At 45.7% G+C, this 19,468-nt stretch overlaps 1 protein-coding gene across 2 annotated transcripts in view; it reads right to left on the minus strand.

Moving 5' to 3' along the window:
- TCERG1 (transcription elongation regulator 1) overlaps nucleotides 1–19,468 on the minus strand; it is a 737,036-nt gene that overhangs the window by 658,342 nt on the left and 59,226 nt on the right. For both annotated transcript variants that reach the window (XM_069244676.1, XM_069244675.1), the window contains exon 4: nucleotides 378–1,776. In XM_069244676.1, the coding sequence (XP_069100777.1) occupies nucleotides 378–1,776 (1,399 nt within the window). The remainder of the gene's footprint in view (nucleotides 1–377; nucleotides 1,777–19,468) is intronic.

The following is a 19,468-nucleotide window of genomic DNA, read 5'->3' on the forward strand; positions in this document are numbered from 1 at the left end:
AGGTGGAGGAGATCAAACCAGTGAAAGAACAGCACGAAGCTGGCAGGGAGAAAGTACACTGGTGAGAAGACAATGCAAGGGAGTGGAGAAGAAACACACGAGGAAAGAGGGGAACCTGGAAATAAGTAAACAAAGGAGACAGGGGAAATCACAGGCACTTTCATGCTCCAGTGGCAGGGCAATCACAAGAAGAGCTCATACAACTAACTATTGAGAAGCAAACCAATGGTAAGCAATGGGTGGTCTCTATACCCGCTATAAAATAACAATAGGTCTCAAACAAACACATGCACTGTCTTAGGAAAGACCTAAAAAGGGAAAGCAGACAAATCCCTGTTTTGCATTATTAGCAATAGTGTTAGAAATATGGTACTCACTGGAAATGGCTTGCGACACTGTAGCTGGAGTAGTAGAGGCTGTCGAGGTAGAGTGAGAAAGGCTGCTTGAGGAGGATGTTGAAGCTGTAGATGAAGGACTGCTGGATGTAGCTGCTGTACTGGCCGCTTGCGTATGCATTTGACTTTGGGTCTGGGATTGTATTTGAGAATGGGCTGGCAGCTTGGCCTGGACTTGAAGGGGACTCTGAGCTTGCGATAGTGCTTGCAATTTGCTCTGTGTTTGGGAGTGGGCCTGAAGTTGACTATGGGGTTGGGGATGGGCCTGCAGCTGACTGTGAGCTTGTGAGATGGGCTGCAGCTTACTCTGAGTTTGGGAGAGAGTCTGCAGCTTACTCTGGGCTTGAGAAAGGGCCTGTAACTGTGCCTGGGATTGAGAAAATGTCTGCAAATGGCTAGGTGGTTGAGTGTGGGCTTGTAACGTATTCTGGGCCTGTGAATGGGTCTGTAACGGAGCTTGGGCATGGGAGTGGGTCTGCAATGGACTCTGAGCAGAAGAATGAGTTGGCAATGGACTCTGAGTCTGCAACTGACTCTGTGTTTGAGTGTGTGACTGTAACTGACTTGAGGCTTGTGAGTGGGACTGCAACTGACTCTGGGACTGAGAGTGGGCCTGCAAGTGGCCTTGGGATTGAGAGTGAGCCTGCAACAAGTTCTGGGATTGTGAGTGGGCCTGTAACTGATTTGTGGCTGGAGAAAGTGTTTGCAATTGGGTTGTTGCTTGAGAGTGTGCTTGCATCTGGCTTGACGACTGAGTGAGAGCCTGCAACTGGCTTGTAGCTTGCGACTGGACCTGCAGTTGATTCTGGCCTTGAGAATGAGGTTGACCCTGACTCTGTGTTTGAGTGTGCGCTTGCTGCTGGTTTTGGGTTTGCGACTGGGGCTGCAGTTGACTTGGTGCCTGAGAGTGGGCCTGCAGAGGACTCTGGGTTTGAGAGTGGGCCTTCAGAGGACTTTGGACCTGTAATGGACTCTGTGACTGAGCATGGATCTGCAGCTGATTCTGGGCTTGAGCTGCTGCCTGCACCTGAGCTTGGGCCTGTACATGGGCTTGCACTTGAGCCACTGCTTGTGCCTGAGCCTGTGCATGAGCTGCCTGAGCTTGCACATGAGCCTGCACTTGAGCCACTGCCTGAGCCTGCGCTTGAGCTGCCTGAGCTTGCACATGGGCCTGCACCTGAGCCACAGCCTGGGCTTGAGCTTGGGCTTGAGCTTGAGCTTGGGCTTGAGCCTGGGCTGCTTGTGCCTGGGCATGAGCTGCCTGAGCTTGCACCTGTGCTTGAGCTGCCAACATTGGGGTAAGTTCAGATTGCTGAATAATTTTAACACCTTCAGGTTTTGACCACGCAGATTCTCTTGTCCTTGCATTATAATAATAAATCTAGGAAAAAACAAAAGACAGTTAAGACTAAGAAGGAGAAAAGTAATGAGAGGAATTTTGCTGTTTAAGACATTTAGCAAAAGCTGCACTGTTTGGAAACCTAATCAGTATTTTTCTAGGACACAGACCTCCGAAAAAGCGTATTAAAAGCATTGGAAAAGAAGATGCCATGCTACTAACACCCACGTTTGTTTGCCATTTGAATAAACTACAGGGGATTGGTGAGAACCAACATTGAAGATAGATCCATCTCATAAAATAGGCCCCTTAAAATTGCCAAATCATGGTAATCTCATATAAGCACACGTCAAGGCTTTCCATTCCAGTGCAAAATTCCTTCTTTGCTAGTATAGCACTAATTTATGTTGCATAAAAAAATAAATTAAAAAAAAAAACATTTATCCTTTCTTTATCATACAAAATATTGGAATTAATCAATGCTCGCTTATATAGCACAGCTTATCAGGCGTGAGGAATATCAAGGTTCTTGCTGCCGGTCTCCGCCAAAAAGCAATGTCTCGAGCCCTCTTCACAAGATGGTGAGCGAGGGAGCAGTGAGGAGGTGGAGGGTGTTCCAGGCTTTGGGGCAAGATGAGATTAGATGCACCCTCCAGTGAGACTGCGGCAAACGCAAGGTACTTCTTCTAGGGCTAGGTGTGCGGCGGTTCCTGGGTGGTCGGTGGAAGGCAGGCGTTGGTTCATGTAGGTAGATCCAAAGCTGTCGAGGGTTTGGTAGGCCAGAGTCAGGAGTCTGAAGTGGTATCTATTCTGGACCAGGAACCAGTGGAGGTTTCTCCGGAGCTGGGTGATATGCATTCTTTTGGGCAGGTTGAGTACTAGTCTGGCAGCTGCATTCTGAATCAATTGGAGTCTTTGTATGCAGACACCTCCACTGAACTGATGAAGTGTTGCCATAGTAGAGTCGGCTGGTGACGAGTGCCTGCGTTGCCATCTTCCTGGTGTTGATGGGCAGCCACTTGAAGATCATGCAGAGCGTGCAGAAGCAGGTTAAGGAGACTGAGTTGACTTGGTGTTTCATCATGGATAGTTCGCTGTCAAGGATTATGCCGAGGATGCAGGAGTGGTCTTCCTATGTAGCAGGGATTGCCTTTTCAGAGACTGATATGCAGGCGAACCGAGGGGCGATAGTGAGGAGTTTCTTGGCTTAGTTGGCAAATCAGGGGGCCAGGGCATCCTTTTTTGCACCTTTAACTCATCGGGGGTCGTTGCTGAGGGCAGCTTTGAAAGTGGCTTTGAAAGAGGTTGGTGGAGCTGGTGTTGGTTTTTTCATCTAGGTGTAAGTTGAGTTCTCTCAGGAAGACGTGTTTGGAATCGATGGCATGCAGCACGAAGAATTCAGTGATGACATTGCTGAAGCCGGTTCATGATCCTGCCAGTCTAAGCGAGGGGGCCTTTAATGGCTGTATTGGTGTCTACGTGGAGCCGGAGATTTATGTGTTCCATGATCTGTGTGGTTTCATTGTTGGCAATGGAGCAAGAGATTGATTCCTTGTGTGTGATTGTGATGGCGATGCTGCCTGAGCATCTGTTGGTGAAGACTGTTTTTTTTTTCCGCCTCTGGGAGTGGACATGGCGATATTCAGGTTGGATGCTGAAGGGAGTTAGGTTTCAGTGATGAAGGCCACATCTGGGGAGAGAGTGGAGATGGTGTCCTAGTTTTTTATGGCGTGCTTGCTGAGTTGAGATGAACCAGCAACCAGTGGCGAGGCAGCAGTTGTTACGTCCTGGGTCCAAGGCATAGAGTTCTGCCGTGGAGTAATTGTGGGTGATCTAAGATCCAGTGTTCCTGGCGCTGGGTGTGGTCCAGGCACAGATGGGTGCGCCTTGGGTGCAGTCCAGGCGCAGACAGGCACCTTTGGCACGGCTGGACAGCAGCCTCCATATATAGTCCTGGGATGGGAGGGGCTTAGTAGGAGGCGGGATATCAGGCAGGGAGAGCAGAAAAACAGCAGTCCAGAGCATTGCAATGCAGACTGAACAGAAACTGACTACAGTGTAAATAGAATAAAATTAGCAGCAAAGAAAATGTGAGGATAAATCTAAAATGCCTAGGGAAGGCAGCAAGGCTGCCTGCAGGCACGTACAGGGGGGCTGAGCGCTCTGAAGGCAAGTCCTGGTCTCCGGGAGCTAGGCAGGGTGGAGCAGAACAAAGACCAGAGGTCAATAAGCGATTACTGAAGCTGTGCAGCAACCTCCATAAGTAGTCCTGGGGATGGAGGGGCTTAGCGGGAGATCGTCCGGGGACTGCAGGAGCAAGGAAAGGGTGAAAAGGGCAGTCCAGAGCAGCGCAATGCAGCCTAAATAGAAACTGACTACAGCTTAAATGGAATAAAATTAGCAGTACAGAAAATGCAAGAAGAAATCTGAAATGCATAAGGGAGGAAGAAAGGTGGACTGCAGGAACGAACAGGGGGCTGAGCATTTGGAAGGCAAGCCCCGGTCTTGAGGAACCAAGCAGGGTGAGCAGTGCAAAGACCAGAGGTCAATGGGCTACAAAACAAAACAAACACCAAAAAAAATTGAATTTATGTTTAAAGAAAAATAAAAAAATCCTGAAGAATTTAACACAAAATTCAATATTAAGAATTCCATGCGTCTAGAATTATCCTCCAAGCATCCTAAAAAACAACACTCAGTTGTTCACTTTTAAAATAGCTTATTGTCATTTTATGCCAAACTGTGTACCTTACTGTTTTCATTCAAAGTTCTATATTTACCTGTGCCAAGTAACTTACAATGTATGTACTTATTTGAAATCTGAATCTTGTGGTTCTAAAATAAAGAATATTTTTCTATATAAAAACCTATATGCCTGGAGTTAAGTCTGAGTGTGTTCCCATTTATTGCCTGTGTGTACAAAAAATGCTTAACACTACCCTCTGATAAGCCTACTGCTCGACCACACTACCACAAAATAGAGCATTAGTATTATCTATTATTGCCACTATCAACCTCTAAGGGGAACCACTGGACTCTGTGCACACTATCTCTCACTTTGAGATAGTATATACAGAGCCAGCTTCCTACAAACACCACACCAGTTTTAGAAAAATAGCCAATATTTATCAATATAAAACAAGACCAAAATGATAAAAATCCGACATACAGTAATAAAGATATGAATTTTGCAAGACATACTCAAAAATACATTTCCTTGAAGTCGATGGCTCCACCTGGGGCTATAACGGCATCGTGATCAACAAAACCAACAGTTCGTGGGCCAGTTACGGTGTCGGGAAGACCCGTAAACAGTACCTTGGAATTTCAGGGCATCATGATCGTTGCGGTAGGCTCCAGAGAGCATCGTCGCTGGGGTCGGTTCGGGAAAGTCAAACGCATTGCGGATTCAACTCCGGGCCGATTAAGTCAGGAGCGCTGGCGTGGGTGGCGTTGGGGCTGCAGTGCAAAGCGGGACGATGAGACTTGTGGTGCCCACAGGACACAATGCACAAAGTTGCTCGGTGACAGCATCCAGCGGAACAGTGAGACCAGGACTGCGGTATGAGGGAGAGCAGTGCCACCAGGACGCAGTGCAGGCAGTGGCGGTGCTTCGTGACCCTCACGAGTGGCGTCCACAGGCCACGGTGCGGGCAGGGATGCCTGGTGATGGCAATGGAGTTGATGGTGCCAGCGTCTGTGGACCGGAGCTGCGGTGTAGGACAGGACCGTGCTTTGTGTACCTTATGAGCAGTGTCCACAGACCACAGTGCAGGCAGTGGTGCCGGTGTCAGCAGGAGCTTAGTCATCGGGGATGCCCAGGCTGCGGGGTGAGCAGGCAATGCTGGAGTGCAGGGCCCACAGGTCGGAGTGCGAGCAGCGGCTCGGTGAAGTCGTATGATGACGACGTCAGTGAGACCAGGGTCACGGTGCAAAGCAGGGCAATGCGACTCAGTGCGGAGTCGGTAGGGGGTTTCTCCTCTTGAACAGCACAAAACACACCGTTCCCAGTACTACAGGTCGAGGAAACTGAAGTCTTTGGTGTCCCTGAGACTTACAACAGGTGGCATGATCTACTCAAAGCCCTTGAAGAACTTTCTCAAGGAGGACACACAGCGAAGTTCACCCTTTGCACTCTTTTCAGGCAGGAGCAGCAACTACAGGCCAGTCCAGCAAAGTAACACAACAAATTGACAGTACTCCTCCTTCAGCTCTTCGCCTGGGCAGAGGTTCCTCTTGATTCCAGAAAGATTCTAAAAGTCTGGGGTTTTGAGTCTTCTTCTTATCCCCATTTCTGCCTTTGAAGTTGTCAAACTTCAAAGCAAAGTCTCAAATGTTTGTGAGATCCTTCCTTGTCCTGGCCAGGCTCCAGACACTCCAGAGGGTTGGAGACTGCATTGTGTGCGGGCAGGCACAGCCCTTTGAGGTGTAAGTGACCACTCCTCCCTCCACTCTAGCTCAGATGGTTCATCGGGATATATAGGCTACACCCCAGCTCCCTTTGATGGAGAGGTGTGAACAGCCCAACTGTCAAACTGACCCAGACCGGGAATCCACAAACAGGCAGTCACAGAATGGTTTAAGCAAGAAAATGCCTACTTTCTAAATGTGGCATTTTCAAACAGACAATTTAAAAACCAACTTCACTAAAAGATGTATTTTTAAGTTGTGAGTTCAGAAACCCTAAAATCCATATTTTTATATGCCCCCCAAAGGGAATCTGCACTTTAATAATATTTAAAGGTAGCCCCCCATGTTAACTTATGAGAGAGACAGGCCATGCACAGTGAACACTGAATCCGGCAGTATTTCACTGTTAGGACATCTAAAACACATTAGTATATGTCCAACCTTAAACCTACACTGCACCCTGCGGTTAACTAGGGCCTACCTTAGGGGTGCCTTACATGTAAGAAAAGGTATGGCAAGTGGGTACACTTGCCAAGTCGAATTGGCAGTTTAAAACTGCGCACACAGACATTGCAGTGGCAGGTCTGAGCCATTGTTACAGGGCTACTAATGTGAGTGGCACAAACAGTGCTGCAGGCCCACTAGTAGCATTTGATTTACAGGCCATGGGCACCTCTGGTACACCTTACTAGGGACTTACCAGTAAATCAAATATGCCAATCATGAATAAACCAATCACCAATACAATTTAAACAGAGAGCATATGCACTTTAACACTGGTTAGCATTGGCAAAGTGCCCAGAGTCCTAAAGCCAACACAAACAGTTCAGAAAAATTAGGAGGAAGGAGGCAAAAAGATTGGGAATGACGCTGCAAAAAGGGACAGGTCCAACATTCACATTTATTAAGAATGTGTCAGTGTTCCTTTATTAAATTTTTAAGGGAATGTCTTATCACACATACTGTGTGTTCATTTTTGTTTGTTTCTTCTCCCTGAAAAAAATGCCTCTGTTTGAAAACTTGGCTCTTGTCTAATCAGTCATCTAGGATAAGCTGGGCTTAAAAATTTCTAAATGAGCATTGCAGCATGCTTAAAAATATTCTCCACTGAGAAGCAATTTCTAAAAGAAATTGACTAAATGCAATACATTTCTTTTGACTCTTTTCAGTTTATTCCTTGCTGTAGATTTGACATTCAATTCTGCAGAATTTCTCTGGGACAGTGAGCAGTCTCCCTTGTCATCAATACGCTCTAATTAATCCAATAGCGGGATATTCGCATACTTGCTCTCACATCAAGAGCAGCCTGAAAGTCTCTTTCAGTGTTAAAGGTGAGGTTTCCAATTTTTGAATCATGAGTATAGTATCTCTAATGTATGAAGGGAGACTAATAACTGGTTTGAAGAGTGCAGCCATGTATTTTTACAGAAGCTTAAGTGAATATAAGAAACAGCAGGTTTCAATTGGGGGTCCTCGTCTTCATTATGGATCTTTGGCAGACCATAAAAGACTGGTATGTTGTGGTCTTCACAGTACAAAAAGTAAATTCCTGTTGGCCTCTGACCAATGCTTCACTCACAGTTTTGTTAGATGGTCTAACTTATTCTAAGTGTTTGTTTTTAAGTGTATCCCCTGACTCTGTCTGACTCAAATTGATGCTGGAATAGCCTGTTTGTTTTGTACTGTTTCCCCTCCTGTACATAAATATAAAGTAAGATTGCATCTTCTTTCCTGGTCTTCTTTGCATCTATTTCTTTGCTTCCACGTAAGGCTTCAACAAGGTACCTTAATTTAACAATTTAATGTTGTTGCTTCAAGTTTCTTTGGGTGCTATTGAGTGCTTTAGCTTGCTGTCTCTCTACACATTCTATTCCACCCTGGCGTAGACCTCAAATTCTTGATTTTGAGATCAGTACCCATTGAATTTCTACAATATAGGCCTTGATTGCTGTATAACGCTTTGTGTCCTCTCCAAAAACTGGAGGATCAAACTTCTCCTATTCCCACTCCTTTTTCCTTTGTAGTCTTTGCCTCTTCCATTCTTCCCAGTCCCCTATCCCAATGACCTCCATCTCTTCAGCTCCCTCCTAAGGATGTATGCATTTATGTACAAGTGAGAGAGGGAATGAGAGAGGGGGAAAAAAAAAAAAAAAAAGGTTACTTATCCAGTAGACATCTGTTTGTGGCATGCAGTGCTGTAGATTCATATGCTTTGCATAAGTCCCTCCATCTAGTTGCGATCGGAGTGTTACAAGTTGTTTTTGTTCAAAGGATATTTTCTTGTCACGGGATCGAGTTACTTACCCAGTGTACATCTGTTCGTGGCATGTAGTGCTGCAGATTGACATGCAATGCATTATTCCGCCATCTAGTGTTGGGCTCTGAGTGTTACAAGTTGCTTTTTTCCTAAGTCATCTTTTCGGAGTCACAGGATCAACTGACTCCTCCTCTCAGTCATACTGCGCATGGGCATCGACTCCATTGTTAGATGGTTTTCCCGCAAAAGGGTGTAGGAAGGAGTGAGTGTAAGAATATAAATGTTGTATAAAAACAGTAAGTAAAAATAGCTGTCCATGCAAATGTAAATGTATCTACATATGTACAAATGATAAAACTTACGACTACAGGCTTCCGGTGAGGAGGGAGGGTGCATGTGCATCTGCAGCACTACTTGTCACGAACAGATGTACACTGGGTAAGTGACATTTTCCGTTCGATGGCATGTGTAGCTGCAGATTCACATGCTATGCATAGACTACAAAGAAGTTAATCATCCCAAAACATTGGGGTGGCTAGCCTGTAGGAGTTGTAGTTGTTTGAAATAATGTTCTTAAGACAGCTTGGCCAAACATTGGCCTGTTGCTTTGAAAATACATTTACACAATAATGTTTTGTAAATGTATGAGGAGACCATGTGACAGCTTTACATATATCAGCCATTGGTATGTTTCCTAAGAATGCCATAGATGCACATTTCTTCCTAGTAGAATGTGCTCTAGGTGTGATCAAAAGTTGTCTTTTAGCCTTAATGTAACATGTTTGTATGCATTTAACAATCCATCTTGCTAATCCTGGTTTAGAAATAGGATTGCCTTTATGTGGTTGCAGAAAGGCAACGAAAAGTTGTTTTGTTTTCCTAAATTCTTAAGTTCCATCTACATAGTTCATTAGAGCTCTTTTGAGGTCAAGAGTATGAAGGGCTCTTTCAGCAACTGAGTCTGGCTGGGGAAAAAAGACTGGCAATTCCACTGTTTGGTTTATGTGAAAAGGTCATACTACTTTTGGTAGAAATTTGGGATTTGTCCTAAGTACAACTTTATGTTTGTGCACTTGGAAAAAAGGTTCTTCAAGAGTGAATGCTTGTATTTCACTAACTCTTTGCAATGAAGTAATAGCTAATAGGAAGGCAACTTTCCATGTCAAAAATTGAAACTAACAAGAATGCATGGGTTCAAAAGATGGGCCCATGAGTCTGGTGAGTATGATATTTCGATTCCAAGTAGGAACAGGTGGGGCTCTAGGTGGAATAATACGTTTTTAATCCTTCCATGAAGGCTTTTATAGCTCGAACTCTGAATAGAGAAGTGTGTTGAATAGTTTGCAAGTATGCGAATATTGCAGTAAGATGAATTTTAATGGCTGAGAAAGCTAGATTTGATTTCTGCAAATAAAGTAGAGCATCAAATATCTTGTATTGATGCTGTAAGTGGCTCAGTATTTTTAGATTGACAGTAGTAAACAAATCTTTTCCATTGGTTAGAATAACATTGTCCAGTGGTAGGTTTACGTGCCTGCGTCGGCACTTCCATGCATTCTAATGGAAGTTTTAGGTATCCAAATTCTATGACTTAAGGAGCCAAATCGCTAAGTTGAGAGCACTGGGGTTTGAATGCCTGATTTGACCTTTGTTTTGTGTTAACAAATCCGGTCTGTTTGGAAGTTTGGAGTGAGGCACTACCAACAGATCTAGGAGTGTGGTGTACCAATGTTGTTGTGCCCACGTTGGGGCTACGAGTATCATGGTGAGAGATGTCTGACGTAGTTTGTTAACCAGAAAGGGAAGTAATGGGAGAGGGGGACCAGCGTAAACAAATATCCCTGACCAATTGATCCATAGAGCATTGCCCTTGAATAGGGGATGTGGGTGTCTGGACGTGAGGTTTTGGAATTTTGTGTTTCTGCTTGTTGCAAATAAGTCTATTTCTGGTGTTCCCCACTTTTGAAAGTACTTTTGAAGTACCTGAAAGTGAATCTCCCATTCGTGTGTCTGTTAGTGGTTCCCACTTAAAAGATCCGCCAGTTGATTGTGTATTCCTGGAATGTATTCTGCTAATAGATTCACACGATAGTGAATTGCCCAATTCCATATTTTGCGGCTAAAAGGGACAGTTGAGATGAATGTGTCCGCCTTATTTTTTCAGGTAATACATGGTCGTCATATTGTCTGCTTTTATCAGAACAATCTGGTGTTTGAGAAGAGGTTGAAACACTTTTAGGGCAAGGAACACAGCTAATCATTCTAAACGGTATATGTGAAAATGTATCCGTTTCGAATCCCATTCCCCTTGAATGGTAAGGTTGTTGAGATGAGCTCCCCAACCTATCATTGATACATCTGTTGCTATTGTGGTCTGAGGCACGGGTCTTGAAATGACCGCCCATTCATTAAATTGCTGAGACTCCACCATTGAAGGGACGTGTGCGTTTGGCGGTCCAACACCACTAGATCTTGCAATTTACCTTGTGCCCGAGACCACTGTTGAGAAGCATTGTTGTAATGGCCTCATATTGAGTCTTGCATGCTGTACTATTGCTATGCAAGATGCAATCATTCCTAGAATTCTCATGATAAATCTTACAGTGTATTGTTGATTTGGCTGTATTTGTGGTATGAGATTTTGGAAGGCCTGTATCCTTTGTGTATTTGGATTTGCTAGAACTTTTTGCGTATTTAAAATAGCACCTAGGTAAGGTTGTACTTGTGCTGGTTGAAGGTGAGATTTTTGGTAATTGAGAGTGAACCCTAGTATATGTAGGGTCTCTATTAGATATTGAGTGTGTGGTTGGCATTGTATAAAATTGCTTGATTTTATAAGCCAATTGTCTAGATATGAAAAGACATGTATGTGTTGCCTTCTTAGGTAGGCTGCCACTACTGTTAGACATTTTGTGAATACCCTTGGAGCTGCTGTTATGCCGAATGGTAGAACTTTGAACTGATAATGCTTTCCTGCTATGACAAACCTGAGGTATTTTCTGTGAGCTGGATGGATGGGTATATGGAAATACGCATCTTCGAGGTCTAAAGCAGACATGTAATCTTGTTTTTGTAGTAGTGGAATGACGTCCTGCAGAGTTACAATGTGAAAGTGTTCTGAGAGGATGTATAGATTTAGAGGTCTGAGGTCTCGGATGTGCCTGAGTGCGCCATCCTTTTTGGGGGATAAGGAAGTATATTGAGTATACTACTGTTCCTTGTTGAGAATGTGAGACCAATTTTATTGCTTGTTTTAGTAGCAGCAATTGTACTTCTTGTTGTAACAGAACATTGTGTTCTGGGGACAGTCTGTGGTAACGTGGGGGAATGTTTGGAGAGGTAGAAATCAATTCTAGGCTATAGCTATTGCAGATAATTGACAACACCCAATAGTCTGTGGTGATTTTTTGCCAATGAGAGAGGAATTGCTGTAGTTTTGCCACCACAGGAGATGTGTGGGGTTGAGGGATGGTAAATAAGTCACTGTTTAGATGGTGTAGTGGCTTGTTTTGAGGTTTGGAACTTGCCTCCGTTTCTAAAATATTGGCCTCTGTAAGACCCTCTAAATCCCCCTTCTCTGGTATTGTCGCTGTTGTCCTTGCTTTGCCTGGGAGGTAGAAGCCTCATAGGATTGTGGTTTGAATCCTCCTCTAAACTGCTGCCTGCGAAAGGAACCTCTATACAGTGTTGTTTAATGCTCCTATTGCTTTGGCAGTGTCCGAGTCTTTCCTCTGTTTTTCTATGGTCGTATCGAACTCAGGACCAAACAAATGTTTTTTGTCAAAAGGCATGTTAAGTACTGCCTGCTGACAGGCAATGTCGGCGTGACACGAAGCGCAAGGCCGACACCCCCACACCCTCCCCCCACCCCCAGATCACCCCCAATTTGGTGGCTAAGCCCCATGGTCTGTCTATCTTGTTTCCTGTTCCCCTCTTGTCTCCCTTCTCTTCCCGCCATCCACCACACAAACGTGGATCACCCACCGAGCGGCCCCCTACTTTTCTTCATTTTTTATTTTTCTTTACATAGCTTATGACGTTTTTGTACATCTACATTTAATTTTTAAATGTTGTGTAACAGTTCTGTTAACATATTGTAAAAAGTGTAGAGCTGTTCTCAGGTGGCGTAACCTGAAAAACAGATCCGACAGTATATTATATTCACTGTATAGTACCTGATAATCCCAATAAACCGATTTCCCAAAAAAAAAAAAAAAAGTACTGCCTGCTGGATTTCTTGTTTCTTGTTTAAAACCATTATAGTAATGGCAGTATTGACACTTCTGGCTGCTGCATCAGCACCATCAAGGGCAGACCTTATCGGATTATTGGCCTGACCCTCTTCTACAATCTGCTGTGCACTTTTCTGATATTCCTTTGGGAGGTGCTGTAGGATTTGTTGCATCTCGTCCCAGTTGGCTCTATCGTATCTGGCTAGCAGGGCGTGCAAATTTGCAATTCACCATTGGCTAGCCGCCTGTGTGGCCAATCTTGCCAGCAGCTTCAAATTTCCTACTCTCCTTATCAGGGGGAGGAGCATTCCTGGAGGATTGACTATTAGCCCTCTTTCTAGGCGCGCCCACTACCACTGATTCTGGAGGAACTTGGTGTGTGATGTAATCAGTGTCTGTAGGAGCATGTTTGAATTTTTTGTCAATAGAGTAATTACTCTAGCTTTGACTGTCTTGCTAAAAATTGGGCCTGCACGTTTGACCATTTCAGGTAAAATAGGAAGGTACTGATATATAGAGTGAGTGGTGGGATAGTGTGTTAAACAGGAAATCCTCATCTAGGGGTTCAGAGTGCATAAGCACCCCATGGTAAGTAGCTACCCTGGAAACAACCTGCGTGTATACAGTAGTGTCCTCTGGTGGAGAAGGCTTGGAGGAGTAGAAATCAGGGTCATTATCAAGAATAGGATCTGGGTCATATAGATCCCAAGGATCCACTGTATCCCCATGTGAATGCGTTGGTGAAGGCAACGGTGGTGGGCTAGTGGGTGGAGGTGAAAATGAAAGCTGTGGTGAATGAGGAGAAGTAGGGGCAGGTGCAAGATACATTTTTGCTGGTGGTTGAACAGTGTCTAAATGTTCTTGAAAAGCCAGCTTCCTTTTGCTTTACAGAGGAGGTGCAGTAATATTTCTGCCAGTCTCTTTGTGGATGTGGATCCCGGATTGTCTCTCATCCATAACCTCAAGGATAGGCTGAATCTCAGTGTCTTCATCAGAAGGTCTGTAAGATTCCTGCAGTGATTTCAAACTCTGAGATAGCTCAAAAGTCCTTGCTCTTCTGAATAAGAAGATTTTTTTCGGTTCCGAAGATGGAAGCTTTTTCGGTCCCGAAAATGGAGTCGGTTGTTTCGGCGTCGAAACAGGGCGTTGAGGACACTTACTAGAGTGACACCGAACTCGACAGATCTACTCGACTCAGATGTCGACGGAGGAATGGCCCTCAGGCAGTGGTGTACCCAATGCCTTCAATGTTTTTTTGTTTTTTTATATGTGGGCGTAGAGGCAGACGTACTCGTGCTGTCCAGCAGTGATAGGCCTATCTTCTTCCGATTATTGTTCGGAGTCGGTGTCTCGATGGAGACCGCTGTCTGCGCCTGTTCTTCCATGACGTCGAGATGTTCTGTACTTTGACGCCATCTCCAATCTTCTAGGGCTCTGATCACGCAGGGTCTTCTTGGATCGAAACGATCAACAAGCCTCACTATCTTCTTCTTTGTGATCGGGAGAAAGACACAGATTACAAACCAGGTATTGGTCTGTGTAGAGGAATTTTGCGTGGCACTGAGGGCAAAATCAAAAATGGAGTCCGATCCATCAGGCTTCCACGGGGTAGGCCCGAATAGGCCAGAGTCTGGCGCATGCGCCCAAAAGGGCAAAATCTAGATTACAACGGTACTATCGGTTCGAGGCTGGATGGAAACACAACTGAAACAATACAGACGACTAAAGGAGATTTCTAAAGTTTCCGATTCGAAATCTCAGAGCGAGAGTAAACAAGTCCGAACCAGACAGTGGAAAGAAAATCTACTGATTGGAGTCGATGCCCATGCGCAATATGACCGAGAGGAGTCACCACTCGATCCTGTGACTCCGAAAAGACTTCTTCAAAGAAAAACAACTTGTAACACTCTGAGCCCAACACTAGATGGTGAAATAATGCATAGCATGTGTATCTGCAGCTACACATGCCATTGAACAGATATTTACAATATATATTACTACAATGGCTTCCGGTCAAGTCAGGATTTCTAGTCTCCTAAGCTTGGGTAAGCTAGGTGTCTAGCACAGCCCTTGCTCCAAACGTTCCTAGGGAGCCTAGTTGTTAAAGTAGTCAAGTACACCTACACCACTCTGGCAAGAATGTCTCCAGTACAGCACAACTCTCAGGCCCCAGACTCTCACTAGGAGGGTCTTACCTTCCAAGAGCTGAGGGATGTGTGTCACCAGAAAACTGAAAACAAGGAAAAATCCCCAATAAGAGTCTGCTTCTACAGTTACTCTTCCAGGCTACCCAGGACAATAGAGGCAGCCAGGAGGAAGAAGAAGTAGAAACTGACCCTCCTGTCCTAGACAAGGTAGACTGACGCTACACTGGGGAGGGTCAAGAAGAACCTGGGGAACACCACAGCCCTGTTAGGAGCACTGCAGGTAGTGAGAGAGTCATGTCTGTCGGTCCACCTTCACTCCTAGGGGGTTGTTTCAGAGAGTTCCCAGGAGGAGGGATGGATCCTTCTCTGTCAACACCCATGTCTCCTTTGTATCTGAGGGGGACTTACTGCTCCACCTCATGGGATGATTCCTTGGACATGGAGCTTAGGAAACGGAGGTTGGGGGAGGTCAAGTTGAGGCTGCAGCAGCAGCAACTGGCCCTAGATAGGGAGGCCTTGGTAGTGGAAAGGGACAGACAGGGTTTGGGGTTAGCATCCTATGGGGGCAGCAACCTTGGCTTTAGGGACACCAGAATCAAGGAGGACATTTAGGATTCTAGGAATCTCAGCAAAATAGTCCCACCTTACAAGGAGGGACATGATATTTACAAATGGTTGACTGCTTGGGAGATGGCCTGTAAAGTGCAGAAGGTCCCCGAAAGACAGTGGATAGCAATTGTGTGGCTCTCCTTCTCTGACAAAGGCAGAGAAAAAAACTCTTCACTGTCCGAGAGGAAGATGCAGACAACTATATATCTCTAAAAAGTGCACTGTTGGATGGTTTTGGTTGAACAATACAGGATCAAGTTCAGGGAAACCAAAAAGGAGCCCTCCCAAGATAGGGTAGATTTTGTGGACTGTTCTGTGAAAGCTGTGGAAGGCTGGTTGCAAGAGAGAAAACTAAGGGACTACCAGGGCGTATGCAATTTGATTCTGAGAGAGTACATTTTGAATAACTGTATATCTGATCAGCTGCGTCAGTACCTGGTGGATTCTAATCTGACCTCTCCCCAAGAATTAGGAAAAAAGGCAGACAAGTGGGTCTGCACCTAGGGGAGTAGAAAAAGTCACATAGGAGGTGACCACAAAAAGAAGAAAGCAGGTAAGCATCAGTTAAGGGTGGGGACTAAGATAAAACTAAAGTCTTCATCTGGCCCACAAAACCCATCTAGGGGTGGGAATAAATCCTCTTCCTAAAATGTTAAAAAGCCTTGGTGCTATATTTGTAGAAACAAAGGCCAAAGGGCAGGAGACAGCTCCTGTCCTAAGAAAGGCACCAATCCCCTCCCCCCCTACTAACACCAATTCTACCTCTCGTGCCCCTAGCAATAGCAGGAGTGGTGGTATTAACAATAGTGGTAATCAGCCCAAAAGTGTAGATGGGATCAGAGTGTCCACTGAGGCTGCATTGGTCTCGGATAGAGGCATTGACATTGCCATCCTAGCTGCCTGTCACCGTAACACAGGCAAGTACAGGCAGCATCCCTTAATCAATAATGTTGAGGCCTACAGGGACACACGGGTGCCAGGGTTACTATGGAGACTGAAACACCTGAGCACCACCTACTTGGTCACAGGTACCAAGTGACTGATGCTCATAATAACACTTTGTGCCACCCCATGGCAGTTAGTGATTTCAGCTGGAAGGGGTGGGTGGGTGGGTGGGGGGGGGTCATTACTAGCCCTAAAAAGGTTGTAGTGTCCTCTGATCTACCTGTAGAATGTCTGCTAGGTAATGACTTGGAAACTTCAGCTTGGGCTGAAGTGGAATTGGAGGACCATGTAGCAACGCTGGGCATCCCTGGGCATATCGCTGTCCTCACCAGAGTACAGGCCAAGAAAAAAAAAGTACAAGGAACCCTGTAGCCTGGAACAATGGCCCAGGAGGCTCCTAAACAAAAGAGCAGAAAGGGTAGAAAGATACCCCCTGCTACAGCCTCCAGTGAGGATTCAACTCCTGAGAGAGAAGAATCTACTCCTTGGATGAAACCTACACCAAAGGAGCTCCAAGCTGACACAGCTGAGCTCCGGGTTGCAGTGGGCCCACCAGGGAGGAACTCCGTATGGAACAGAAAACCTGTTCCACACTGGAGGACTTAAGGCAGCAAGCTGCAGTACACGAGGCAGGGGATATCAGTGGCACCCACAAGATGTACTGGGATAACGGTCTCCTATACTCAGAAGCATGAGACCCTAAACCTGGTGCCACCAGGTGACTGGTTATCCCTCTGAAGTGTAGGGAGTTCCTGTTAACTCTAGCACACAATATTCCCCTTGCAGGTCACTTCGGGCAAAGCAAGACATGAGACATGCTTGTGCTTCACTTTCACTGGCCCCATTGGTCACAAGACACCAAGGGGTTTTGTTGCTCCTGTGTCACTTGTCAAGCCAGTGGCAAGAGGTGGCACTCCAAATCCCCCTTTAATCCCACTACCATTGTTTGGGGTGCCCTTTGAGAGGGTTGGATGGATATTGTTGACCCCCCTAGACCCTCCAAAGGCCTCTGGTAATAGATTTATACTGGTGGTGGTCAGATATCCAGAGGCCATTCCTTTTAGGACCACTACAGCTACAGCAGTAGCCAAAGCCCTCTTGGGAATTTTCTCAAGGATGGGTTTTCCTAATGAGGTGCTATCAGCCAGGGGTGCAAACGTCATGCCTGCTTACCTTAAAGCCACGTGGAAGGAGTGTGGTTTAACTTATAAATTTACCACCCCTTACCATCCACAAACAAATGGATCAGTTGAAGCAGTTTAATAAAACTCAAAGGCATGATATTGGGACTCTTTGAGAAACTCAGAAGGTGGTGGGATGCCTCCTCTTTGCCTATAGGGAGGTTCCTCAGAAGGGAGTGGCTACAGCCTCTTTGAACTTCTGTTTGGACACGCTAATAGGGGTCCCCTTTGCTCTTGTAAAGGAAGGCTGGGAGCAACCTCTCAAGCCTCCAAAACAGGACATTGTGTACTACACCTCAGATCTAAGTTGACCGAACACATGAAGAGGGCTTCCAAAAACCGTCAGGCCAGCCAAGAGATGCAAAAACAACTGATGACCAGAAGGCTGTGCTGATTAAAACAGCAGGACAGAAAGTGTGGGTCCTGGAACCTGTGGATCCTAGGGCACTCAAAGACAAATGGAGTGGACCACACAGAGTGCCCCACACATTATTGTGGAAAAAAAAGGGTGAGGTCACCTACTTGGTTGATCTAGGTACTTCTAGAAGCCCCCACAGGGTGCTTCATGTGAAAAGCCTGAAACCCTACTACGATAGGTCTGACATGACCCTGCTCATGGCAACTGATGAGGGACAGGAAGAAAAGTGTGACCCTCTCCCTGACCTCTTCTCGCACAATAGAGTAGACTGAGGTGTGATGGGAAACTGCCAGAGTCACAAAAAGATGACTTGACCCCTTCTGTGACAGTTCTCTCAACTGTTCTCCCTAACCCCTGGTCCAACTACATAGTGTGAACACAACCTTGAAACAGGTGACAGCCTGCCTGTTAAGAGTAAAATTTACAGGCAGCCTTATGTCAGGGAGTGTATAAATCTGAGGTGCAAAAGATGTTAGTCCTGGGAGTTATTGAGCCCTCTGACAGCCCCCTGGGTTAGTCCTGTAGTCCTTGTCCCAAAACCACACTCCCAAAATGGTAAAAAAGATGAGATTCTGTGTGGACTACAGGGGTCTTAATACTGTGACTAAAATAGATGCTCATCCTATCCCTAGGGCAGATGAGCTTAGATACACTGGCTTCTGCCAAGTATCTGAGCACTTTTGACCTGGCTACTGGCAGATCATGTCAAAAAATGCCGAACCAAAAACCGCATTCTCCACTCCTAGTGGGCACTATCACTTCACGGTGATGGCTTTTGGACTAAAGGATGCACCTGCCACATTCCAAAGGTTGGTGAACAAAGTTCTTCAAAGCCCGGAATACTTCACTGCAGCTTACCTTGATGATATAGCTATCTTTAGCTCCACCTGAGAGGATCACCCGGTCTACCTTGGAAATGTACTGGAGGCCATGCAGAGAGCAGGCCTCACTATCAAGGCTTCAAAGTGCCAGATAGGACAGGGAAAAGTGGTTTATCTGGGCCACCTGGTACGTGGAGGCCAGATTCAACCACTACAGGGCAAAACCCATACCATTCTGGATTGGACTGAACCCACCACACAAACCCAAGTCAGAGCCTTCCTAGGCCTGACAAGGTACTATATGAGGTTCATTATGAATTATGGCTCTATTGTAGCCCCCTTAAAAGAACTCACATCCAAAAGGATGCCCTAGAAAGTTTTGTGGACAGCTAGCTGACAAAAACCTTTTGATGACCTTAAAGAGGCCATGTGCTCTGCTCCACTACTAAGAAGCCCTGACTACTCCAAGCAATTTATTGTGCAAACAGACACTTCTGAGGTAGGGATAGAGGCAGTACTATCTCAACTGAATGAAGAGGGCCAGGCCCAACTTGTAGCTTTTATTAGTAGAAGGATGACACCACCCCCCCCCCCCCCCCCCCCCCCCCCAAACCAGGGAAAGGCACTGGTAGGCCACAGAGAGGGAGGCCTTTGCTGTGGTCTTGGTAGGAAAGTACCCTCTTTTTGGCTTGGTTACCCCCACTTTTTGCCTGC

The sequence above is a fragment of the Pleurodeles waltl genome, chromosome 7 (assembly GCF_031143425.1).
Source record: "Pleurodeles waltl isolate 20211129_DDA chromosome 7, aPleWal1.hap1.20221129, whole genome shotgun sequence".
Classification (NCBI taxonomy): domain Eukaryota; kingdom Metazoa; phylum Chordata; class Amphibia; order Caudata; family Salamandridae; genus Pleurodeles; species Pleurodeles waltl.